The 21,409-nt window shown below is 35.6% G+C and overlaps 1 protein-coding gene across 1 annotated transcript in view; it reads right to left on the reverse strand.

The window, feature by feature from the left end:
• Nucleotides 1-21,409, reverse strand: part of LOC138693956 (uncharacterized) — a 250,879-nt gene that overhangs the window by 25,958 nt on the left and 203,512 nt on the right. The window contains exons 11-12 of the mRNA XM_069817684.1: nt 18,352-18,396; nt 2,174-2,212 (exon numbers count right to left, since the gene is read on the reverse strand). Coding sequence (XP_069673785.1) covers nt 2,174-2,212; nt 18,352-18,396 — 84 coding nt within the window. The remainder of the gene's footprint in view (nt 1-2,173; nt 2,213-18,351; nt 18,397-21,409) is intronic.

Genomic DNA, 21,409 nt, shown 5'->3' on the forward strand with positions numbered 1-21,409 from the left:
TCTACACCCATAGATTCATAAAGTCATTCTAAGAGACAATTGGCTAGTCTCTGAAATTGAGACAACTCATCCTGCCTAAGGGATTTCCGTGGTTTTCCTAAGGGATGAGTCCTAAGAGAAATGGGACACAGAGCTTCATGCCCTTCCCTGTAAAGTTTCCGAATTTCCGATAAAACTGCATAAATGTCCTCACTCAGATTCTACATGATGCCCGTCACATGGCGAGGTTACTCGTATCTGGTCGCATTGCGAGAACCTTTCAAAGTGCAGATTTAGAACTCGCGGCGTCGTTTATTTCGCGAAAACATAATAAAACGCACGCGTATTTATTTAAACTGATATTGCCTCTTTGCTAGATATGTAATTGTTTTCGTAATTTGACTAACAACACAAGCAGTGTAACGCAGGAAGTAAATATCTTTTTCTGGGAAAACTATCAAGTTTTGACCCTGTAGACCGCCCCCGACGACTGAGAAAAGGACGGCGCTTATACCCCTTGCACCCTGTATGGAGCGTTTGAATGTTAGGCATAAGAAAAATTCTTTCTTCTAGTCTTTATTTTTATGTTTGAGAACAAAATGAGACATTTATAAATTCTCCCAGCACACGAGTCTTCATTTAAAAAATCAAATAGCTCTGCTGAAATGACAAATGTTTGAAGAGAATGTATCAATGAATGATTATGAACTAAGGAAGGTGTGTAAAAAGGAGACAATGACCCATAACAATTTTTGTATGGATGGAGCATAAGAAGAGCTTTAAAGTAAGGTATATAATCCGAAACTGATAACATATCTGTTCTAAAAAGTAACTATTTTCAAAAATATTTTTCAATGGCTGCTTTTCATATGAAAATTCAGTCATATGAAGTGGTGAGAATAATATAGCCCTAAGCCACACAGACAAAATTTACAGGAGAGCGTATTAAAGGTTCACAGTCCAATACTATTAAGTGTGGAATCGTAATTTCGTCGGAGTATATTTACGTCAATTATTAGGTAATATTTACAATATTTTATTAGTAGCTTCCCCATATGTGTAAGAATTACATCCCCGTCCGAATGTTGATATTTTCAATATGAATTTCTCTAGATAGAGAATTATTTGTTACCATATTTTGCAAAATATTGTTGCTAGATATTTTCAAGCTACTTTCACACGTTATTTTCAACTTCTCTTTTTTTCTTTCTCTTTTTCTCTATTTTGTTTCAATTTTTAAGAAGAGTATGTTTGTTTCATTTTCCTTGTTTATATTTTATAAATTACTTTGTCAGTTTTGAACACTATAATTGGGCTTTGCCTGATATGTCCAATATTAAATAAATAAATTATAAATTGGAAAAAAATGTTAACTATAAATCAACTCGCACAAAAAATTGTTAAAAGTGTGGCTTTGGACCTACTGATTAGATTTTTTGTATTCGACAGATACTGGAGAAGAAACAAGCTGAATGAAGTTACAGGTGAATGGAGAAAGTTATATAATGCAGAACTGCGCGCATTGTATTCTTTACCTGGTATAATTAGAAATGTTAAACCCAGATGTTAGAGATGGCTAGGGCATGTAGCACGTATGGGCGAATCCAGAAATGCATAGCGTTGTTGTTCCTGCAATAACTCCTATGTGCAAAACATAAAATTTTAAGTAGGAAGAAAAAACACATATTTATTCATTCTATGGCAGCCGTACATAGGAGATTATGAATTCTTACATTTTCGAAAGAAATAAATGTAATTACATATAGGAAATTATATTATTTGCTTTATCACAATTTAAGTTATTTAATAGGACAAAAAATCTGAAAATCGATAAATATGTCAGATCGGAGTTATTGCAGGAACAACGACGGTAATATATAGCCTAGTGTTAGTTGGCAGACCGGAGGGAAGAAGACCTTTGGGGAGGCCGAAACGTAGATGGGAGGATAATGTTAAAATGGATTTGAGGGAGGTGGGATATGATGATATGGACTGGATTAATCTTGCTCAGGATAGGCGCCGATGGCGGGCTTGTGTGGGGGCGGCAATGAACCTGCGGGTTCCTTGAAAGCCATAAGTAATTAAGTAAGTGGCTTTGAACTATCTCAGTCTCACCTCTTCATATAAGTGTTATGGACTCCTTGTAAGGAATATACACTATGATCTATAGTATGAAAGCTGAAGAATAACTTACGAAATCCCACTCTTCGCAAGATTTCGCCAGATTCAGGGCCTGAAAAAAGAAACAAACCAGTAATAATTGTAGCGGAAATATATCAGTGACAAATATCTCACTAGCTATACTTTTATTCATCTTCTTATTTCAAATTTAAACATTTATTTATTTAATACACAAGGTTTCCACTATATCAGGCATCGCAGAGTCTCGTGCTCAGGCGCAGTTCAGTTAAGTTATACAAAATTGAATATAATAATACAATAATATTAATATGTAGTAAAGTAGACATCATGTAATATTATATACAAATACAGAAAATACAAAAGTACACGAGTATTATATTACAATTTTAAAGTCAATTAGCTTAAGAAAAGACAAAACAATTAATTAATCTAATTTTTTTTGCAAATCTATGTGTTCAGTGTACTTAGTGTACTTAGCTCTGATCAATGTAATATATATTCTGGGTGCATTTGTGTGTCATTAGGGGATGTTTAGAAACAAACTGTAGTTTTGTCTCGTATGGTATTGTGATTTTTATGGAAGTAAATTAGCAATGTTTGGTTATAAATTTGTTCTGGATTAAATATACCAAATTCCTGAAAAATTAATTTCGTTGGGTAATCAAAAGGTTTATAGAGACAAATTATGATCTTTGTTTTTTTTTTTGGAGCAAATTTAAACGGCGGAGGTTTGATTTCGCCATTAGTCCCCAACCTAATACACCATGCTATGCAACAGAGCTAAGTACACGGTATGCAGAACATAAATATGTTCATAAAAACGTAAAATGGAAAATTTATGGGCTTTTTTACGCAATCTGTTACACAGGAAGAAGATATGCTTGTTCCCTTTTAAATAATGGCCAATAATAGTGCCTAAATACTTAACTTGTGAGGGTATAGTGCAGTTGTAACGTTAGCAAGTAGGTAGGTTACAGTCATGTATTGTTACATTTCTATTATTCCTTATTTTATATTAATTTACCTTAATCAATTTAATTATTACATATTAAGAGTCAGTGGCCTGGATAGTGTAAGGAAGGGCTGTACATTTAGCATTCACCATGGAGACACAGAAGTCTGCTTTAGTAGAAAAAAAGAGATATAATGCGGTTAATATGTGCAAAATGTTGGAATATTAACAAAAGCAGTAATGAGAAATACTACACTCTATATCAGATGTCTTTGGAGCAGACCATAACAAGGGTCTCGATGCACGTCATGTTATCGTTGGTTGGCGAGTCATCTTAGCTGAGAGCGTTGTAGACACTAGCGCGTGCATATCCTGATTATGAGACACGAGCGTCCACTGCTACAGTTCTATTGCGTCTAGCGGTGTATGAACAGACGACAACTAGTGACTGATGCAAGAAGGTATGTTCAAAGACATTACTTTAATTTTCACTTTCGTTATATGAACGTAGTCGGTCACGTAATTCATACACACACATTCAGTATCGTGTGAACCGCGCTCTCTTGCATTTCTTCCGTCGGTTATATCTGCTCCAAAGACATAGATCTGGTATACAGTATAAGTGGAGTTGAAGCTATCCAAATTAGAGCCTCTCTATTCCCTCATCCTGTAAATCAAGAAAATTTGCCGCTAGAGGTCCAGCTGGAAATAATTGATTTTCCACATACTACACTGTTCAAAAACATGTAAATAACAAGTACTTCTATACAGTTCTTTACAGCCTGAACAGAATCCGAAGGTTTGTAAGTTTGCTCCGCAATTGAACCATTTTTTCATTGATGAAGCTAACTACGCCAAGATTAATGGTTAATTTGTCCGATGATTACATGCGCGATATGCTTACTGTTAGATTTGTTTTATCAGAGGTAACAAGATTGGTGCGAGGCAGAAATCGAAGAACCTATTCTTGTGAAACTTCATCTTTATGCTCTATTTTCGACAGTAATATTGCTTTTCCATCTTGCTCAGGATAGGGACCGATGGTGGGCTTATGTGAGGGCTGCAATGAACCTCCGAGTTCCTTAAAAGCCATAAGTAAGTAAGTAAATATTACTTTTCCAATTACAATGATGTATTTTCGGAAGTTCTGTAGGTCTAGGGGGCTATTATGTCCTTGATTTGTAATGTAATATACAAGTGACTTCGCTCTGTCAGAGCGCCTCGCAAACTGTTGCACCTTGGTTTCCCTTAATTTCACGTTTTTGTTGTATTGATTCTTGACGAAACTTCTGACATTCAATGAAATATAATGTGTCATCAATATTTCGTCATTTCTCTAAAGATGTAAATGTTGAAGAACGGTTTCTTGCAATTTTCGGATGTGAGTTCTGCCATTTATTTATCTCACTATTCTATTGAGATAATATACAATTTTGGTTGCGAGTGAAACTTAACCCATTACCGCCGTACGCGATGATAATTGTGCAGCTTGTTTCCAAAAGGTACCAAATTCATAATTTTCGAAGAATGAGTTACATGTGACAGCACATACCTACTAGGTTTCGGAATCTGAAGATGAAAGAATTTTTGTCAAAAGTACGTAGGCTAATCCCGTGTGTAGAGGTCGTCTAAATATCATATCCGCTTCATCTTTCATAGCAAGAAATCAGGTGGCTGTTTCTGTTACATCACGAAAGCAGCCAGCCAATGCAGAAACTGAGAATGGCCATGTTCTTAAATTTTCAGTAATGGCTGTTTTGTGCATGGCATAACATTTTTGTGCTTTTTGTTATATCTCTTTGTGATAAACTCTTAAAACTGGATTTTGATATTTGAGATGAATATGTCGATGTGCCAGAATGTACTGACAAATAAAGGAAGCGTAAAATGTCTGCAAATTGATTGTGAACTAAGTATACTTGTACGGAAAAGCGTAAAAGACAGTTCCAAGGGCTAAAATTATTAGAATCATGAAAATAAATAACATTGACATCAAATGCACCTTTATTAATGTTATTGACGTTCACTATGGCGTTTGGTAAGTTGTGCTTTTGTTGCTGCTGAGACAAGATGTTAATTCTAAATATTGTCTTATATGTGAAATAACTTTTGTTATTAATACTAAATATACTATTAATGTAAGTTATTTAGTATTAAGTGCACTGTATATAAACCTTTCCGAGTTTTATATCAAAACGTACCAAATGCAAAATTAATTACCCTATAACTTTGGAATAAAATGTGAAATAGCTCAAAATTTCCTATAAAAACTTGAAAGATGTGCAGATAAACTCTAAATCAAATACTGATATATTACAATAATTATTGTAGCTCAGTAAAGTTTTTTGTCCAGTTGGATTTGGCACCTTCTGGAAACAAGCTGCACATATGAACACGGCACGCATGTGTTTATTTAAACTGTTGAAAAAATGATACTACGTTTTGGATTTGAATTTTGAAAGTTTCTGTTGGTTCAGAAGATAAGTGGCAACCCTCTCATCGCAATAAGGTCATCGCCGGCCGGGACACAGTTAGGAAATGCCTGCAGTGCTAGTTTATTCAGTAATGTTTTTATTCCGCGTTAATTGTCCAAAGTTACGACGGCACCGCAGCCGTGGCAGGCAACACAGGGGCTTGAGCAAAGTAAAGCCCGGATTTCTAAGCAAAATGCGTAGTCTTTTCTACACTGTTAAAGGTAAGCAGAAAGGTTATACTTCGTAAGACACACCTAGATAAGAAGTTTTAACTATGTTTGTTAGTGCTTATAGGTCCTAAATGCTTATTCTGCAGTAAAACGTTTTCGCTTACTTATTTTACGATTTTAACTTAAAAGAGCACATTTTACTCAAAACTGTCATTTTAAAAGAGCATATTTCACTTCTAGCCGTCATTTATCACTGATTCCCTTTTTTATTGGCTAATAAAAATTAACTTCAGTCGAATGCGTAAGAAAGCAATGCTGGGTATTACCCAGGATGTTGTGAAATAATACTGCTTCTGCTACTAGGCAGGTCAGTTGCTTATCGCACTTATCGGAATGATGTCATGTGCATGGATGGTGAATCCCCGAGTTCCAAGCTGCAGTGTGCGAGTTGTGCAATACGCGTTGGTGCAATAAGCTGTGTGTGATTGGTGCTGTTGTAGTTACGGAATGCCACCCACAAAACCTCTCAATCGGCATTCTTACACAAATGTGTAAATGCGTTTGGGAGTAATATTTTCAGTGAGGACGGCAGTGTCTTATTTTGCTCCGTGTGTGAAAAGAGTGTTGCTGCAAAGAAAAAATATAACTTTGTGCAGCATATTAATACAACGCGGCATGAGGAGAGGTTTAAGAATAAATCTAAGTTAAACCAGCAACTGATTGAAAGCAATGTGGGTGAGCAATCGAGTTCTAGTTATACATTTTCAATAATAATAATAATAATAATAATAATAATAATAATAATAATAATAATAATAATAATAATAATAATAATAGTAATAATAATAATAGTAGTAGTAATAGTAATAATAATAATAGTAGTAGTAATAATAATAATACTAGTAGTAATAATAGACCTAGTAATAAATTAATATAATAAATTCACAGTACTCTGAAGTTTTCTAAACTGTTCTATAGCCTACTTGAATTATATTTTACTCCAATTTTTAAGAGTTCAATGACTTTCTGGCTAAAATTGGGATCTTGCTACCAGATGAGAACTAAATCCATCACACCTTTCTTAGACCAATGCCAGATACAACCAAAAAGAACACGAGGAAAACAGAAGAAAGAATTTTTAATATCACATCAACAAATCCATTTGTTTTTTGCATAAACATTTATCACCTTTTATTTACATATTTATGTTCAAATCTAGAGTTAGTTTTTCCATATGTATTTCCTTTCTGTTTATCTTCATCTGATGAAGAAAGTGTGTTTTGTGATTCAGTATTTATTTTATTCATTTCCTCCACCACACGCCGCCCCCGCGCTCTTCCCAATAACGTGTTTGCCGGCAGAAAGTCAGCAAATCTGCCATCTCGAATCGAGCTGTCAACTGAATGGCCCGGATAAGACCTTTCCCCTTGCCCTTTGCTCCATCAAATAATACCGGAAAGTTCACGCAGGGATTGTAGGCAGCGAGGATGATGTGACGATTAGCGCGTTGAACTTTACTGTGATATGAGCGTTGTTCAACAAACACATGATGTCCTAAGGATTATTCTCATTATAGTTGTAGCCTACACAATGTCAGTTAAATGTGGAAATGTTTGTTCTATGTTTTGTAAAAATTATACCTAGCAAAATATGCTAGATCTTTCTTCAGATTTCCGAAAGATAGAGATTGGGAGTAGTCATGAAACACCAGTAGAATAGTACTTTTCTGTTACAAGATGATGATGATGACGATGACGATTATTATTATTATTATTATTATTATTTACTATTACTACTGCTTCTACTACCGGCACTACAGTTATTTGCTTTTGTCTTTCAGGTGTGCCATGCTCATACAGGTAAATAAACGCAGACAGACGTTAGTTCATGAGGTTTAATAGGGCGCGCCAGCTACTATCGCTATGTGCGTCCTTATATAAACTTCTTTAAAAAAACAAAACACAAACAATGTCATAAGCAAAATGCGAGTACTAACTAAAAACACTGTCAACAGTTCTAGACGAAACGTTTAAAATTAGAGGGATATAATATAGCCTAATATCTACAATAATCACAAAATATATTCAGATCACTTTTTATTATCGGATTTCAATAACCATAATTCGAAACATTAGGGATAAGTAAAAATAGAGTGTAATAAATTGGAAAAGTATACCGAAGTTTCAAATCGGTCGTAGGACTTAACTTTTAATACTCTGTTTTTAATGACAGACTGAAGATAATAGTTATTCCTTCACTGAATTTAACAGCTCCTTCTTCCGAAAATATGAGTCAAAATCAAAGCACAATAAAAGAATCGCGAAGGTCCCAAATAAACATATTAGAGCTTGCATCGAGGAAGCTGCGGGATTTCTGATATTAGACAGAAACGACAGACCATACTCCTCCATCGTGCAATTAGATAGGCATTAGCAATGACATAAGTCTCTATGTTAACTGAAGCAGTTACTAAACTGTATAAATCTACTTTACATTGTTCATATAAAACACAATTTCTTTATAGTTTCTCCATATAAAAATTTAAAAGTCTTTACATTTTTATCCAAATAGTGTGTCTTGGGATACGTAACATAAAAATGTAAATTGTTGATTTTGTGAAGAATGTGGACTCATGTTTTTTTTCGTAATAAGTGATTCAGGTAGTTATCCGGACAAACAATTTGCCTAGTCGTATATTTTGAAGGCATTAATTCACTAAATTAAGATCATTTTTTTACGATGCAAGAAATCCTAAAAGAGAAAAACTGGCTCAAGCGGAAATGACAGCTCTAAACACAGCAAGTCCAAATGTCGAGTTAATTAAAATTGTTCAAGATTATGAATTCATTAGTCACAAGTGTGCATAAAAAGAAGGAAATGGGGAAACGATATTCCAATTGCGATAAAAGTTTTGCTGCAACATTCCATTAATGTTCACCTCAAGGCGAAAGATTTCTAAGAAGAAAATTATGTTTACCAACAGTTAGATCTCTCAAAAATTGACTTCATGAATTTGGTATAGGCCCGGTATAAATCGCGCCATTCTACAATTAATTATTAAAAATAAAATCCGATATTGTACCATTGAATGAAAAGGTTGTAACTATTATTGTTGATGATAAAATGTATTTCAAGGGAAATATAACTTACAATGCTGAAACAGACACTTGAGGGATTCATTGAATTAGGTATAGACAGGCCTAATCAACAAACTTCAACTGACGTAAAAATTTCAGATTTTATTATTCGAGGAATGTGCAAAATTTTAAAGCAAACTACGTATAAGTTATTTTCTATCAAAAGATGCAATGCCTGTAGAAATTTTAAAATCGCATCTGCTTGATGTAAAAGATAAAATACAAGATACAGGCTTCATCCTTAAAGCAGCGACTGTGCCAGTATCTTCACTGAAAAATATTCCAGTGTGCAAATAAATTGTTACATCAATAATAAAATGGATAACCATTAGCTAAGAGACGAAATACGCAATGTATGAAAGTTTCTAAATTCATGCACAACTAAACCATAATTACATTTGAAAATACGAGAATTGTTTCATTTCATTTCATTTTTATTCCAATAACTGTGTAACTTCTTATTAATTTAAAATGTTGTGAACATTGTGACTCTAAATAAAACTATTGATTTGCATTTTTTATTGACATCAGATGAACACTTCTCCGTTTGTCCTGACGTAGCACGCCGCAAGAATTGTATAAAAAATCCAATCCGCTAGATAGCAGCACAAGTCACTTTTCGCCGCCGCTTGCAATGCTAAACAGGCCGAGCCCCTACAGACCAGGCTGCGCAGAAGTTCAGAGTCGGGACAAATTGAAGCTTGCGCCCGCCGCCATGTTTGGGGAGAGCGCCGGCTAGCAGACATTCGCATATGCAATGTTTAAGGTTTAAAATAATATGTTTTTATATTTTATAAACCAATCGTAGTAACTAAATGAAACAAAATCCTGTTGAGATTTAAAGCGACTACGTTGTGGACATAATTCAAGTTACCGTTAGTATGACGTGAAAAGAAAGATGACGGAAACAATTTGATAATTATCAAAGACGTTGTAGTTATTTGACATCATTTTAGAGCGAATAAAAAATACAAATGCATATTGTAAGCCAGTTCAGGTGAAAATAAAGTTATGTATTAGTAGTCTATTACCTGTTATTCGTAAAACACTGCCAGCTATGTATTGTACATTACATAAAACAATATATATCCTACTATGTACATATGTTTCCTTTGATGTAGAAGAGAAACGAACAATTTGAGCTGCTTTCATATTGTATAGTATAATACATCTGTCAAATAAAAACATGTACACTAATGTTCTAGTTTTAAGATATAAATACCATTCATTAGCTTATTATCATAGTAATATAAAATAAACTTTACATGCAGGAATTACTCCGTCAAATATAGGTACTTGAACACTAATAGGCTATATGAATTTTAGGCCTAGTGTACAGAATAAGAGCTTACCTATTGATTCTTAATTAATAAGATGGACTTCCTTAAATTTCTTACAAATTTATGTAAATTCATGTTAGAACTTTTAGGTGTATGGTGATATCTGATCTTTATGTATATATGGTCATTATGGTCAATTTAACACGTTTAAAAATATTAATATCTCTGCTTCCATACCTGTAAAAAATATGTAAGCCTATTGTTTTATTTTGAAAATATTGGCGTAAGTACCATTCATTAGCTTATTATCATAGCAGTAGTAGGACTATAAAATATACTTTACAGGCATTAATTACTCTGTCAAACAAATTTTGAATTAGTAATTAGTAGCACTAAGTTATAAGTTTAAATAAGTTTATTAGCGGTATTTTGAAAACCTAATATTCAGAACAACGCTTTTTTGAGTTAGATATTCGTCTTCGTCTGTAGCTATTATCTCGGTACATGTCCAACTAGGCTAAGCAAGCAAGAAATAAATTGTACGGTAATTATATTACTGTACTTACTTGTGCAGAGAAATTCTAGATCCTTTCTTGTACGTGTATGTACAATTAAACGCTGCACACGAATTCACAATAGTGAACGGCACACTCAAATTTACTACTTAGGCGTAGAACTTATTAAACAATAACAAACCTACACGTTAGCAACGTGCATCTGTAACTTGTAGGAACACATTCACACTTCGAAGATATTACGCATTTTTAAAATACACTAATTGTTAGAAACGACTATTAATGTACTCCATCACTGACTAAAAACTGAACTTCCTATTAACTTTAACTTTAATGCACTATAAAAAAATAACACAAATTAACACACCATTAAAAGTAAACACAAATGAACACGTGAATCTCCATGTGTTGATAAAGTGCTTCCAGATCCTTCCTTGTACGTATACGTACAATTAAACGTTGTGCACGAATTCACCATAAAGAATGGCACTAGTCACCCAATTAAATTCAATTAATAACATCTACACGTTAGGAACGTGCATCTCTAAGTTGTAGGAACACATTCACGCTTCGAAGATATTACGCATTTTTAAAATACACTAATTTTATTATTAGAAATGACTATTAATGCACTCCATCAATGCTAAAGACTAAACTTGCTGTTAACTTTAACTTTAATGCACTATTAAAAGTAGACAACACAAATCAACACTCTATTGAAAGTAAACAACACAAATGAACACGTGAATCTCCATGTGTTGACGTTTGACAAAGTGCTTCTACTCCCAAGACATGGCGTCGCGCGAACCTGCGCGAGAGATTTCAAATTTGTACACGGCATCAGCGCCAATTGTGTGTCTAGATATATAACTACGTCTTTGAAACAGGCAAGCTTTCCAGTATTATTGTTATAGAGTATAGAATGGATTCCAAAACACTTCTGCGCATGCTCGAATGACAAAGATATGTACAGCCATTCAGCAGCGCGACGCGATAGTTCTGCTGGAATCATTCAATGATACATCCATATTTTAATAATATTTCTGACCTCATAGCGCTCTGAATGTACAATTAAAAATCAGATTTAATTATATTTCGTTTATGCAGTGCCATGGCAGTACCCCTAAAGCCGCCCCTGGTTGACAGTATCAGAGTCGTGCTGTCCAATCTGTTCATTGATGGAAAGATGGAATTAAATGTCTTGTTAATTATATTCCTGTGACATCAAGATACTATTTGCTCTGCTCATGGTCCTCTTAGTCTTCGAAATGATTTCGATTTCAATTTCCTGCTGGAAAGCTTTTCCTCACTTAGCAATGCTCATCAGTATTCTTCAAACTAAACAGGTCAATATTAGATTCTACAATTACAAACTGGCCGATTTCTAATGCCATTACAGTATTTAGGGGAAAACTTTGACAAAGTGTGAAATGAAACGGAAAATATTCTCGACCTAGAAGTTGTTCTCGATCGAAAAGAATGAGCCTTGACAGCATGAATGGCGAAGATAGAAAAAAAATATACAGTCGCTTCTATTGCGAAATAACTGACATGATTTTCCTTAACATTACCGAGATATTTAGTAATATTCAGCAGCTCTTCTTTCTTAATATTCTTAACTCTAAACACTTCTGCCAATAAAAATGTCCTCTTCTTGACGCAGAATTTTCGCAAAATTATGAAAATTATTTTGATCTCATTTCTCCAAACAATAGCAAAAGAAATGTCAGAAGGAGGTGAAATAGAGAGGCGTAGTCAAGGATTCCCGTCATCACCTAAACTCTTAAACATTTATTTGGAAAATTTAGTGGAAAACTGTCCTTTCAGAACATGGCAGGTGTAATAATTACGAGGAAGTGCATAAGATTTGCAGCTGATATGTCGTTAGTAGCAAAAGAGGAAACGATATTAGGGGAGAGTCGGGTAGTATCGAACATCGGTAGTATCGGACAGTGCGTTTCTTTCATCTACCACCATATGGTAGTACCTGAATGACATGGTTAGGTTTCTCTATGCGACATCACAGAAACGTAACCATGTCAATCAGTACTATCATCGTGTGGTAGATGAAAGAAACTCACTGTCCGATATTACCCGCTGTCCGATACTACCCGACTCTCCCCTAAAGGATATGCTACTGGAGCTAAATGAGCAGTATGGGATGAAGATAAATGCAAAGACGAATCCTATTGTTATCGGAAGAAAAATAAAGAAGGTAAGAGTACGAATTCTAAATGAAGAATTAGAGCAAGTGAACAGCTTCAAATACTTGGGATGTACCATAAACAGTAACAGGAACTGCTACCAGGAAGTCAAAAGGAGGATAGCAATGGCAAAGGAAGCTTTTAATAGAAAAAGGAGCATCTTGTGCGAATCTCTGGAAAAAGAACCAAGGAAGAGACACACTCTACACCAGATGTCTTTGGAGCAGATATAACCAATGCAACAGAGCGCGGTTCACACGATACTGAATGTCTGTGTATGAATTAAGTGACCGACTACGTTCATACAACGAAAAGTGAAAATTAAAGTAATGTCTTTGAACATACCTTCTTGCATCAGTCACTAGTTGTCGTCTGCTCATACACCGCTAGACGCAATAGAACTGCGTCTCTGAATACGCCTCGTAACCAGGATATGCACGCACTAGTGTCTACAACGCTCTAGCTAAGTAATGACTCGCCACCAATGGGAGCGCAGCGATAACATGAGATGCATCGAGATCCTAGTTATGGTCTGCTCCAAAGACATCTGTTATAAAGTGTAGTGAAGTGCTTTGTATGGAGTGTTGCATCGTACGGGGCAGAAACATGAACATTACGACGAAGTGAAGAGAAGCGACTAGAAGCATTTGAAATGTGTAAATGGAGAAGGATGGAAATGTTTTGAAAGAACTGTTCAGGATGAGAAAAAGGAATTGGTTGGGTTACTAGTTGAGAAGAAACTGCGTACTGAAGGATGCACTGGAAAAAATAGTGAACTGGATAATTATTCGGGGCAGAAGAAGATTTGATATATGGATCGTATGCGGAGACAAGGAGGAAGGCAGAAAATAGGAAAGATTGGAGAATGCTGGGTTTGCAGTGGAAGATCTGCCCTTGGACAGAAAACTACGAATGAATTCTTCGAACAATGAGTTTAATGTTGTTTGTCTGGCCCTGATAGAGGGAACAGTGTGCTCGAACTTTACAAGTCATGAAAGTATTAAAGCTATCCTAAGTGTACGCCGTACCTTATGCAGAATGATGTTAACTATTACTGCATAAAATGAACGCTCTTCTCCTTTCTTCATTGTCAGTGCATTATAAATTCACGGATTCAGTAGAGGTTGTTATTGCTTGTGCTGATAACCACCGAGAAAACTCTGCTCGGAAACAATTCCGGCCCTCTTTTCGTGTTGATTTGACAAGTTTGTAGTGAAAAATCGGATGAGCGAACTGAAGTATAAATATCGTTCTACTTCACTATAAAAATGACTTAGACATCAATGAATGATAGACAAAGTAAGATACAATATGAAGATGAATACAACTGCAGTAAAAAGAACATCAAAAATAAAAATAAAGCTACGTATATAATTGGTGTCTAAGTTACTTTCAGCGAAGTGACATTATATTTATTTTGTTTGGTAAGGAGATTGTACCAGAACAATGGAAGGAGTCCATAATCGTACCTATCTTTAAGAAGGGGGACAAGACTAACTGTAGTAACTTTCGAGGAATATCACTTTTGTTAACGTCGTACAAAATTTTGTCCAATATTCTTTTAAGAAGATTAACTCCATATGTAGATGAAATTATTGGGGATCAACAGTGTGGTTTTAGGCGTAATAGATCAACTATTGACCAGATATTTTGTATTCGACAGATAATGGAGAAAAATGGGAGTATAAGGGTACAGTGCATCAGTTATTAATCGATTTCAAAAAGGCATATCACTCGATTAAGAGAGAAGTTTTATATGATATTCTTATTGAATTTGGTATTCCCAAGAAACTAGTTCGATTAATTAAAATGTGTCTCAGTGAAACTTACAGCAGAGTTCGTATAGGTCAGTTTCTGTCAGATGCGTTTCCAATTCACTGCGGGCTAAAGCAACGAGATGCAGTATCACCTTTACTTTTTAACTTTGCTCTAGAGTATGCCATTAGGAAAGTCCAGGATAACAGAGAGGGTTTGGAATTGAACGGGCTACATCAGCTACTTGTCTATGCGGATGACGTGAATATGTTAGGAGAAAATCCACAAACAATTAGGGAAAACACGGGAATTTTACTGGAAGCAAGTAAAGAGATAGGTTTGGAAGTAAATCCCGAAAAGACAAAGTATATGATTATGTCTCGTGACCAGAATATTGTACGAAATGGAAATATAAAAATTGGAAATTTATCTTTTGAAGAGGTGGAGAAGTTCAAATATCATGGAGCAACAGTAACAAATATAAATTATATTCGGGAGGAAATTAAACACAGAATAAATATGGGAAATGCGTGTTATTATTCGGTTGAGACGCTTTTATCATCCAGTCTGCTGTAAAAAAATCTGAAAGTTAGAATTTATAAAACAGTTATATTACCGGTTGTTCTTTATGGTTGTGAAACTTGGACTCTCACTTTGAGAGAGGAACATAGGTTAAGGGTGTTTGAGAATAAGGTGCTTAGGAAAATATTTGGGGCTAAGAGGAATGAAGTTACAGGAGAATGGAGAAAGTTACACAACACAGAACTGTACGCATTGTATTCTTCACCTAACATAATTAGGAACATTAAATCCAGACGTTTGAGATGGGCAGGGCATGTAGCACGTATGGGCGAATCCAGAAATGCATATAGAGTGTTAGTTGGGAGGCCGGAGGGAAAAAGACCTTTGGGAAGGCCGAGACGTAGATGGGAGGATAATATTAACATGGATTTGAGGGAGGTGGGATATGATGATAGAGACTGGATTAATCTTGCTCAAGATAGGGACCAATGGCGGGCTTATGTGAGGGCGGCAATGAACCTCCGGGTTCCTTAAAAGCCAGTAAGTAAGTAAGTAAGAAAGTAAGTAAGTAAGTGACTATAAGGGTAAAAAAAAAATATGATAAAAGATGTATGTGCAGAGACCCGAAGCATAATATGAACAGGGTGAACATATTTGGTATTGGGTATTTTCTTGGATCTACGGAAAGCTTTTGACACTATCAAACATTATTTACTTTTGGACAAACTACATACTATTGGAGTTAGAGGTATAGTTTTTAAATTATTTCAATCATATTTTAGTAACAGAAATCAAATCACCGAAATTGAAGATCAATTTAGTGAATACAAATATATTGATATAGGTGTACCGCAAGGAACAATTTTGGGACACATTTTATTTCTAATATATGTTAACGATCTGCTAAATATAAATTTAGAAAAATTTAATGGATTTATATATTCATATGCGGATGATACAGTAGTTATTTTCAGTGGTTTTTCTTGGCAAGAAGCATATAGAAATGCTAATATAGGTGCTAATATTGTTAAAAAATGGCTTAATTCCAACTTCCTTTCTTTAATTACTTTTTCGTTAACAGCTGCCAGTGTTCAACATTTTAAATTTAGCGATGAATAATTTTATTTTCCTATAAACTTCATTATTTTCTTCATTTATCTGTTTATGTGAACTCTCATAATGATCTTCAACTTCTCACTCTCCTTTTTTCACCTATGACGAAGATAAAACCATTCTCCGAAACGTTGTGGATTCATTTACAATTAAGCAATGTAAACATAATCCTCTCTACGTCTCTCCTGTACAACCCACCATTGTTTCTGCCCTCTAGCTGCAAAGCTATTTGCTAAAGCCTTACAGTGCGCGCCTCGCACAAATTAGGCCGGACGAATCTGTACGAGGCGACGCAGCGAGACCTCATTGCGACGCTGCGCATACCGCGCATCTTGCAGCTGTAGAAACCACTCACTATCTCTAGTGTAGTCCAGATTTGTGCGAGGCGGGCCTCGCACCTCGCGTGCGTCGGTTCAGAAAAACCAACCCCGGCGCTGCGTACCATTTTCGCAATGAGCTGAGAAGCTTGTGGTTTCTCACGCTGCGAGTTCGCGTGAATCAGTTGCTGAGCGCTTGTTATGTCCAATGGAATTCGCCGTCTTGCTACTTTTGAAAGAATAAGCCAAAATTATCCTGCATTGTTAGTGGAGAAGACAGTGATATCTTCATCAGACTATTTGTCAACGCTATATGTATTTAATTCTAATATTTTTCTTGTGACGAAATTGGATATAGATAAACTGGAGAACGAAGAGAAAGAAGAAAATTTGAAGCAAGTTTTCAAGAGAAAGCCACTAAATTAGAATCCACACCTAAAAATTATAATGAGTACTGGACTCATTTAAAAAGCTGTAAACCAGGGATTTCAAAGCGCCTGCACTGCGTGCTCTCAAGAACCTGCAAAACATTTCCTTAAGAGCGATGATTGCACTTTATCTTGCTGAAAAGTGAATCTTGTTGGATTTGTAATGCTTGTAGTATGAGCACGTAATACAGGCGATTTAACATCCCTGCTGTAAACAGATAACAGATTGGTTGGGTCAGGCTGAGAAGAAGCTACCTACTGAAAGATGCACTGGAAGAAATTGTGAACGGGAAAAGAAGTTCGGAGCAGAAGTAATTACCAGATGATACACAATATAAGATATTTGAAACCTATGTGGAGAATAAGAGGAAGGCAGAAAATATGGAAGATTGAATAATGCTAGATTTGCAGTGAAGGATCTGCCGTTGGGAAGAACACTGTCAGTGAATTAATACGGGTTCACTGCTACATGCACAGTATTTGCCATCAGTAGACTGTCTTTTTATACTCTACCTAGGCTATCCAATTTCAATTGTTTTCTAGATAAGTTAGTATTTTCTTCAGATATCCGTTCTTGTGAACCCTCAGGTTCGTTTTTCATATCTTACGTATTTTATATTCCGCTCTTTGCAATCTAATGTTGATTGGTCAAGTAGAACAGGTATTTGTAACGACTCCGACGAGTAGGCTACCCTTCTCACCTCCTCTTTTTCTCACCTGAATAGGGAGATACAACCAATCATCGAAAAGTTGTGAATTCCTTTAAATTTAAGGAGTGAAAAGCCGTGAATTTACAACTTTTCTTTACCAGCCACCATTGTTTCTTCCCTCTAGATCCAAAGCCATTTGCTGAAGCCTCTCACAAATCCGGCCGCGCAATTCGGTCCGAGACGACGCCGCGAGGCCTCTCTGCCAACCTGTGCAGATCGCAGCCATAGAAACCACTCACTGTCCCTCATGTAGTCCGGATTTGTGCGAGGCGGGCTTCGCATCTCGCACGTCGCATGCGTCGGTTCAGAAAAACCAAGGCTTTAAGCGAACGACAATGTTTAGCAACTTTCCATTCTCGTATCCACAACTGTAAGGCTCATGAGGAAGCCAATAAATTTGAACATATTTTACAGTAATGCTTTTTCCATCTGAAACAAAGACTGTAGTATCAATATTATAAATATTCAACATTCACTACTTCAAGACTTCGGATTTGCCTTACGACACCCGGTACAATTAAAAACTGATATCAGCATCTCTGTTCTGAAGCTAAATCTATTTTCTATTTTTTTTTCAATTAATAATTTGCATATGGAAATACAGTGATACAACTATTAAAGATTTATATATTGTAAATTAAGGAGTTACTTACGATCGCGTCGATGACAGCAGCTAGAAGCTGCGTTTCAAGGATCTTCTGTAAAAAGAAAAAAAATCGGTAATAATTATGCAGAAATCATAATATATCTGTAGATCAGTAGCAGTTACTGATTTAAAACCAATCGTAATACAAACAAAGAAAATAATCTACAGCTATTTTCAACAACGACACTGTCTCTACTGGACTAACTCTAACAATCCACTGATTTCATTAATCTTTATAGAGTAGGCCTGCACTGAGCTCTACTGCCATGGTTAGTATAATCGACCGATATTTACGATAATTATTGAATGCTAATACATTCGATATCATTCTGTCCAATTTCATTGGCCAAAATGGTAACCCATCACTGAAGTGGTGCATATCTGACTGGAATTATATTAATAATTTCAAATCTCCACCATGTTCAAGGGAGAAAAATCCTGATAAAGACAATCTTGATATTATAATTAGCCTGTACACTTGTATAGGCTATAGGGGGAGAAGATGTCACTCCAATCACCTGGAAAAAGTGCTCGGCATGCCAAAATCAATTAAAGTGAGCTAATCTCGTTATAATTATAGCAGTGACGTCAACCGGCACGCATATTTACTCCTTGCTCGGCACAGAAGCGTAAGCAGCAATGCTGGAAGGAAGGTAACTAAAGGCGATTTCATACATGTTGTTGTGGTTTATTGAATACCGGAGACAAGGATTAATAAACGTTATTGTCATTAGTGAAATGACTCATTAGAGATAGCACTTTATTATTTAACATGTTATTTCAATAGGAATAACATCAGCAATTTTCTACTGCAATTCTCATACCAACACTTCGACTGCCACGTTAACAGATTGTTGTAGTGCATTTGCTATAACACACAACTTTCTTAACAATAAATATCTTCTAGTCCTAAAATACAATGATAAGACTTTTTCAAAAATATTATAACAAGTTTGGAACGTAAGAGTTGAAGTGTTAATGAATAAAGACTTCAAATCCTTTAGTGTCAACTCTTTTTCTACCAACGTTTCACATTTTCCTGCATTTAGAATTATACCAAACACGAATTTACAAGGGTATACAAGTGACATTTCCTTGTACGACTTGAGAGTCACTAATGTGCTACTAAAATTTATAGATTAATCCCTGTTATCAGTTATTAGAGATGGAAAACAGTTTTCACAAATAGCTTACTACGTAACTTACTTTGTTTTATTTTGATCCCAACAAACAGTAAAGAGCTTGTTGTTCACTCAAGTCAATATTTCTATCTTCAGTTAAATTACAATCTAGCCTCAATTTCCTTTTGCTCACATTCATCTTCACTAGACCTTTCTGTTTCGGGTTTACTTACATCTGTACCTAGAAACTCAACTAATTGTTCAGAATCGCAAACTGCGTAATTTCCATGCTTCGTTTTTTGAGAACAACTGAGAAATCGTAATGCAGTTTTGAATTCTGTTACGTCCGGGATTGGATTTATGGAACGCACAGTAGAAAATAAATTTTCTAACGTATCCTGCGTGCATCTATCTACCATAAGATATTTGAAGTTCGCTTCATTGAGACATCTTTCTTGAAAATCAAGAACTGTTCTTGTTACCAATATTATACCAGTTTGGAATGGTTTCCAACGTCCGCTTTTGTCTATCTTTATGTTTTCAATTACAAAAATTATGTCATTACTTACTTACTGGCTTTTAAGGAACCCGGAGGTTCACTGCCGCCCTCACATAAGCGCGCCATAGGTCCCTATCCTGAGCAAGATTAATCCATTTTCTATCATCATATTCCACCTCCCTCAAATCCATTTTAATATTACTTTCCCATCTACGTCTCGGCCTTCCCAAAGGTCTTTTTCCCTCCGGCTTCCCAACTAACACTCTATATGCATTTCTGGATTCGCCCATACGTGCTACATGCCCTGCCCATCTCAAACATCTAATTTAATGTTCCTAATTATGTCAGGTGAAGAATACAATGCGTGCAGTTCTGTGTTGTGTAACTTTCTCTATTCTCCTGTAATTTCATCCCTCTTAGCCCCAAATATTTTCCTAATTACCTTATTCTCAAATACCTTTAATCTCTCTAAAGTGAGAGTCCAAGTTTCACAACCATACAGAACAACCGGTAATATAACTGTTATAAATTCTAACTTTCAGATTTTTTTATTGTAGACTAGATGACAAAATCTTCTCAGCCGAATAATAACAGACATTTCCCATATTTATTCTGCGTTTAATTTCCTCCCAAGTGTCATTTATATTTGTTACTGATGCTGCAAGATATATGAATTTTTCCACCTCTTCAAAGGATAAATTTCCAATTTTTATATTTCCATTTCGTATAATATTCTGGTCACGAGACAATCATATACTTTATCTTTTCGGGATTTACTTCCAAACCTATTGCTTTACTTGCTTTCAGTAAAATTCCCGCGTTTTCCCTAATAGCTTGTGGATTTTCTCCTAACATATTCACGTCATCCGCATAGACAAGCAGCTGATATAACCCGTTTAATTACAAACCCTCTCTGTTATCCTGGACTTTCCTAATGGAATATTGTAGAGCGAAGTTAAAAAGTAAAGGTGATGTGCATCTCCTTGCTCTAGCCCGCAGTGAAAATATTATGTCGTTGAGAAAATTAATCATAGACGTATATTCCTCCTCTTGTTTCTGACCAAATGCTAATTTTGTATAACGCCAATTGATTACACATTGACCGCACAACAACACGGCATTCTTCAAAATAAGAATGGAATAGCACACTAGAAACCTGTGTTCCTACGCACGTCTTGCATTATACTAAGTCTCCGGAAGGGTAAATATGGCCGCCGCGTCGTCATTTGCCGGATCAAAAGAATGCGGTACTCTCCAGTATACATTGTTCTGCGCAACAGAAGTCGGCGTAGTGTAAATAAGGGCTACAATGTGGTTATGGGGCAAAGGCTAATTGGCATTCCCGGTCTCTGATCGGGTCAAAAACTCTGATATAACTGATATTTAACCCTTGAGGCGAATTTCGGTGAAGTCCGGAGGGCCTAATTAGTCAAATTCACTCTCCT

Source organism: Periplaneta americana, unplaced genomic scaffold (genome assembly GCF_040183065.1).
Source record: "Periplaneta americana isolate PAMFEO1 unplaced genomic scaffold, P.americana_PAMFEO1_priV1 scaffold_26, whole genome shotgun sequence".
NCBI lineage: Eukaryota > Metazoa > Arthropoda > Insecta > Blattodea > Blattidae > Periplaneta > Periplaneta americana.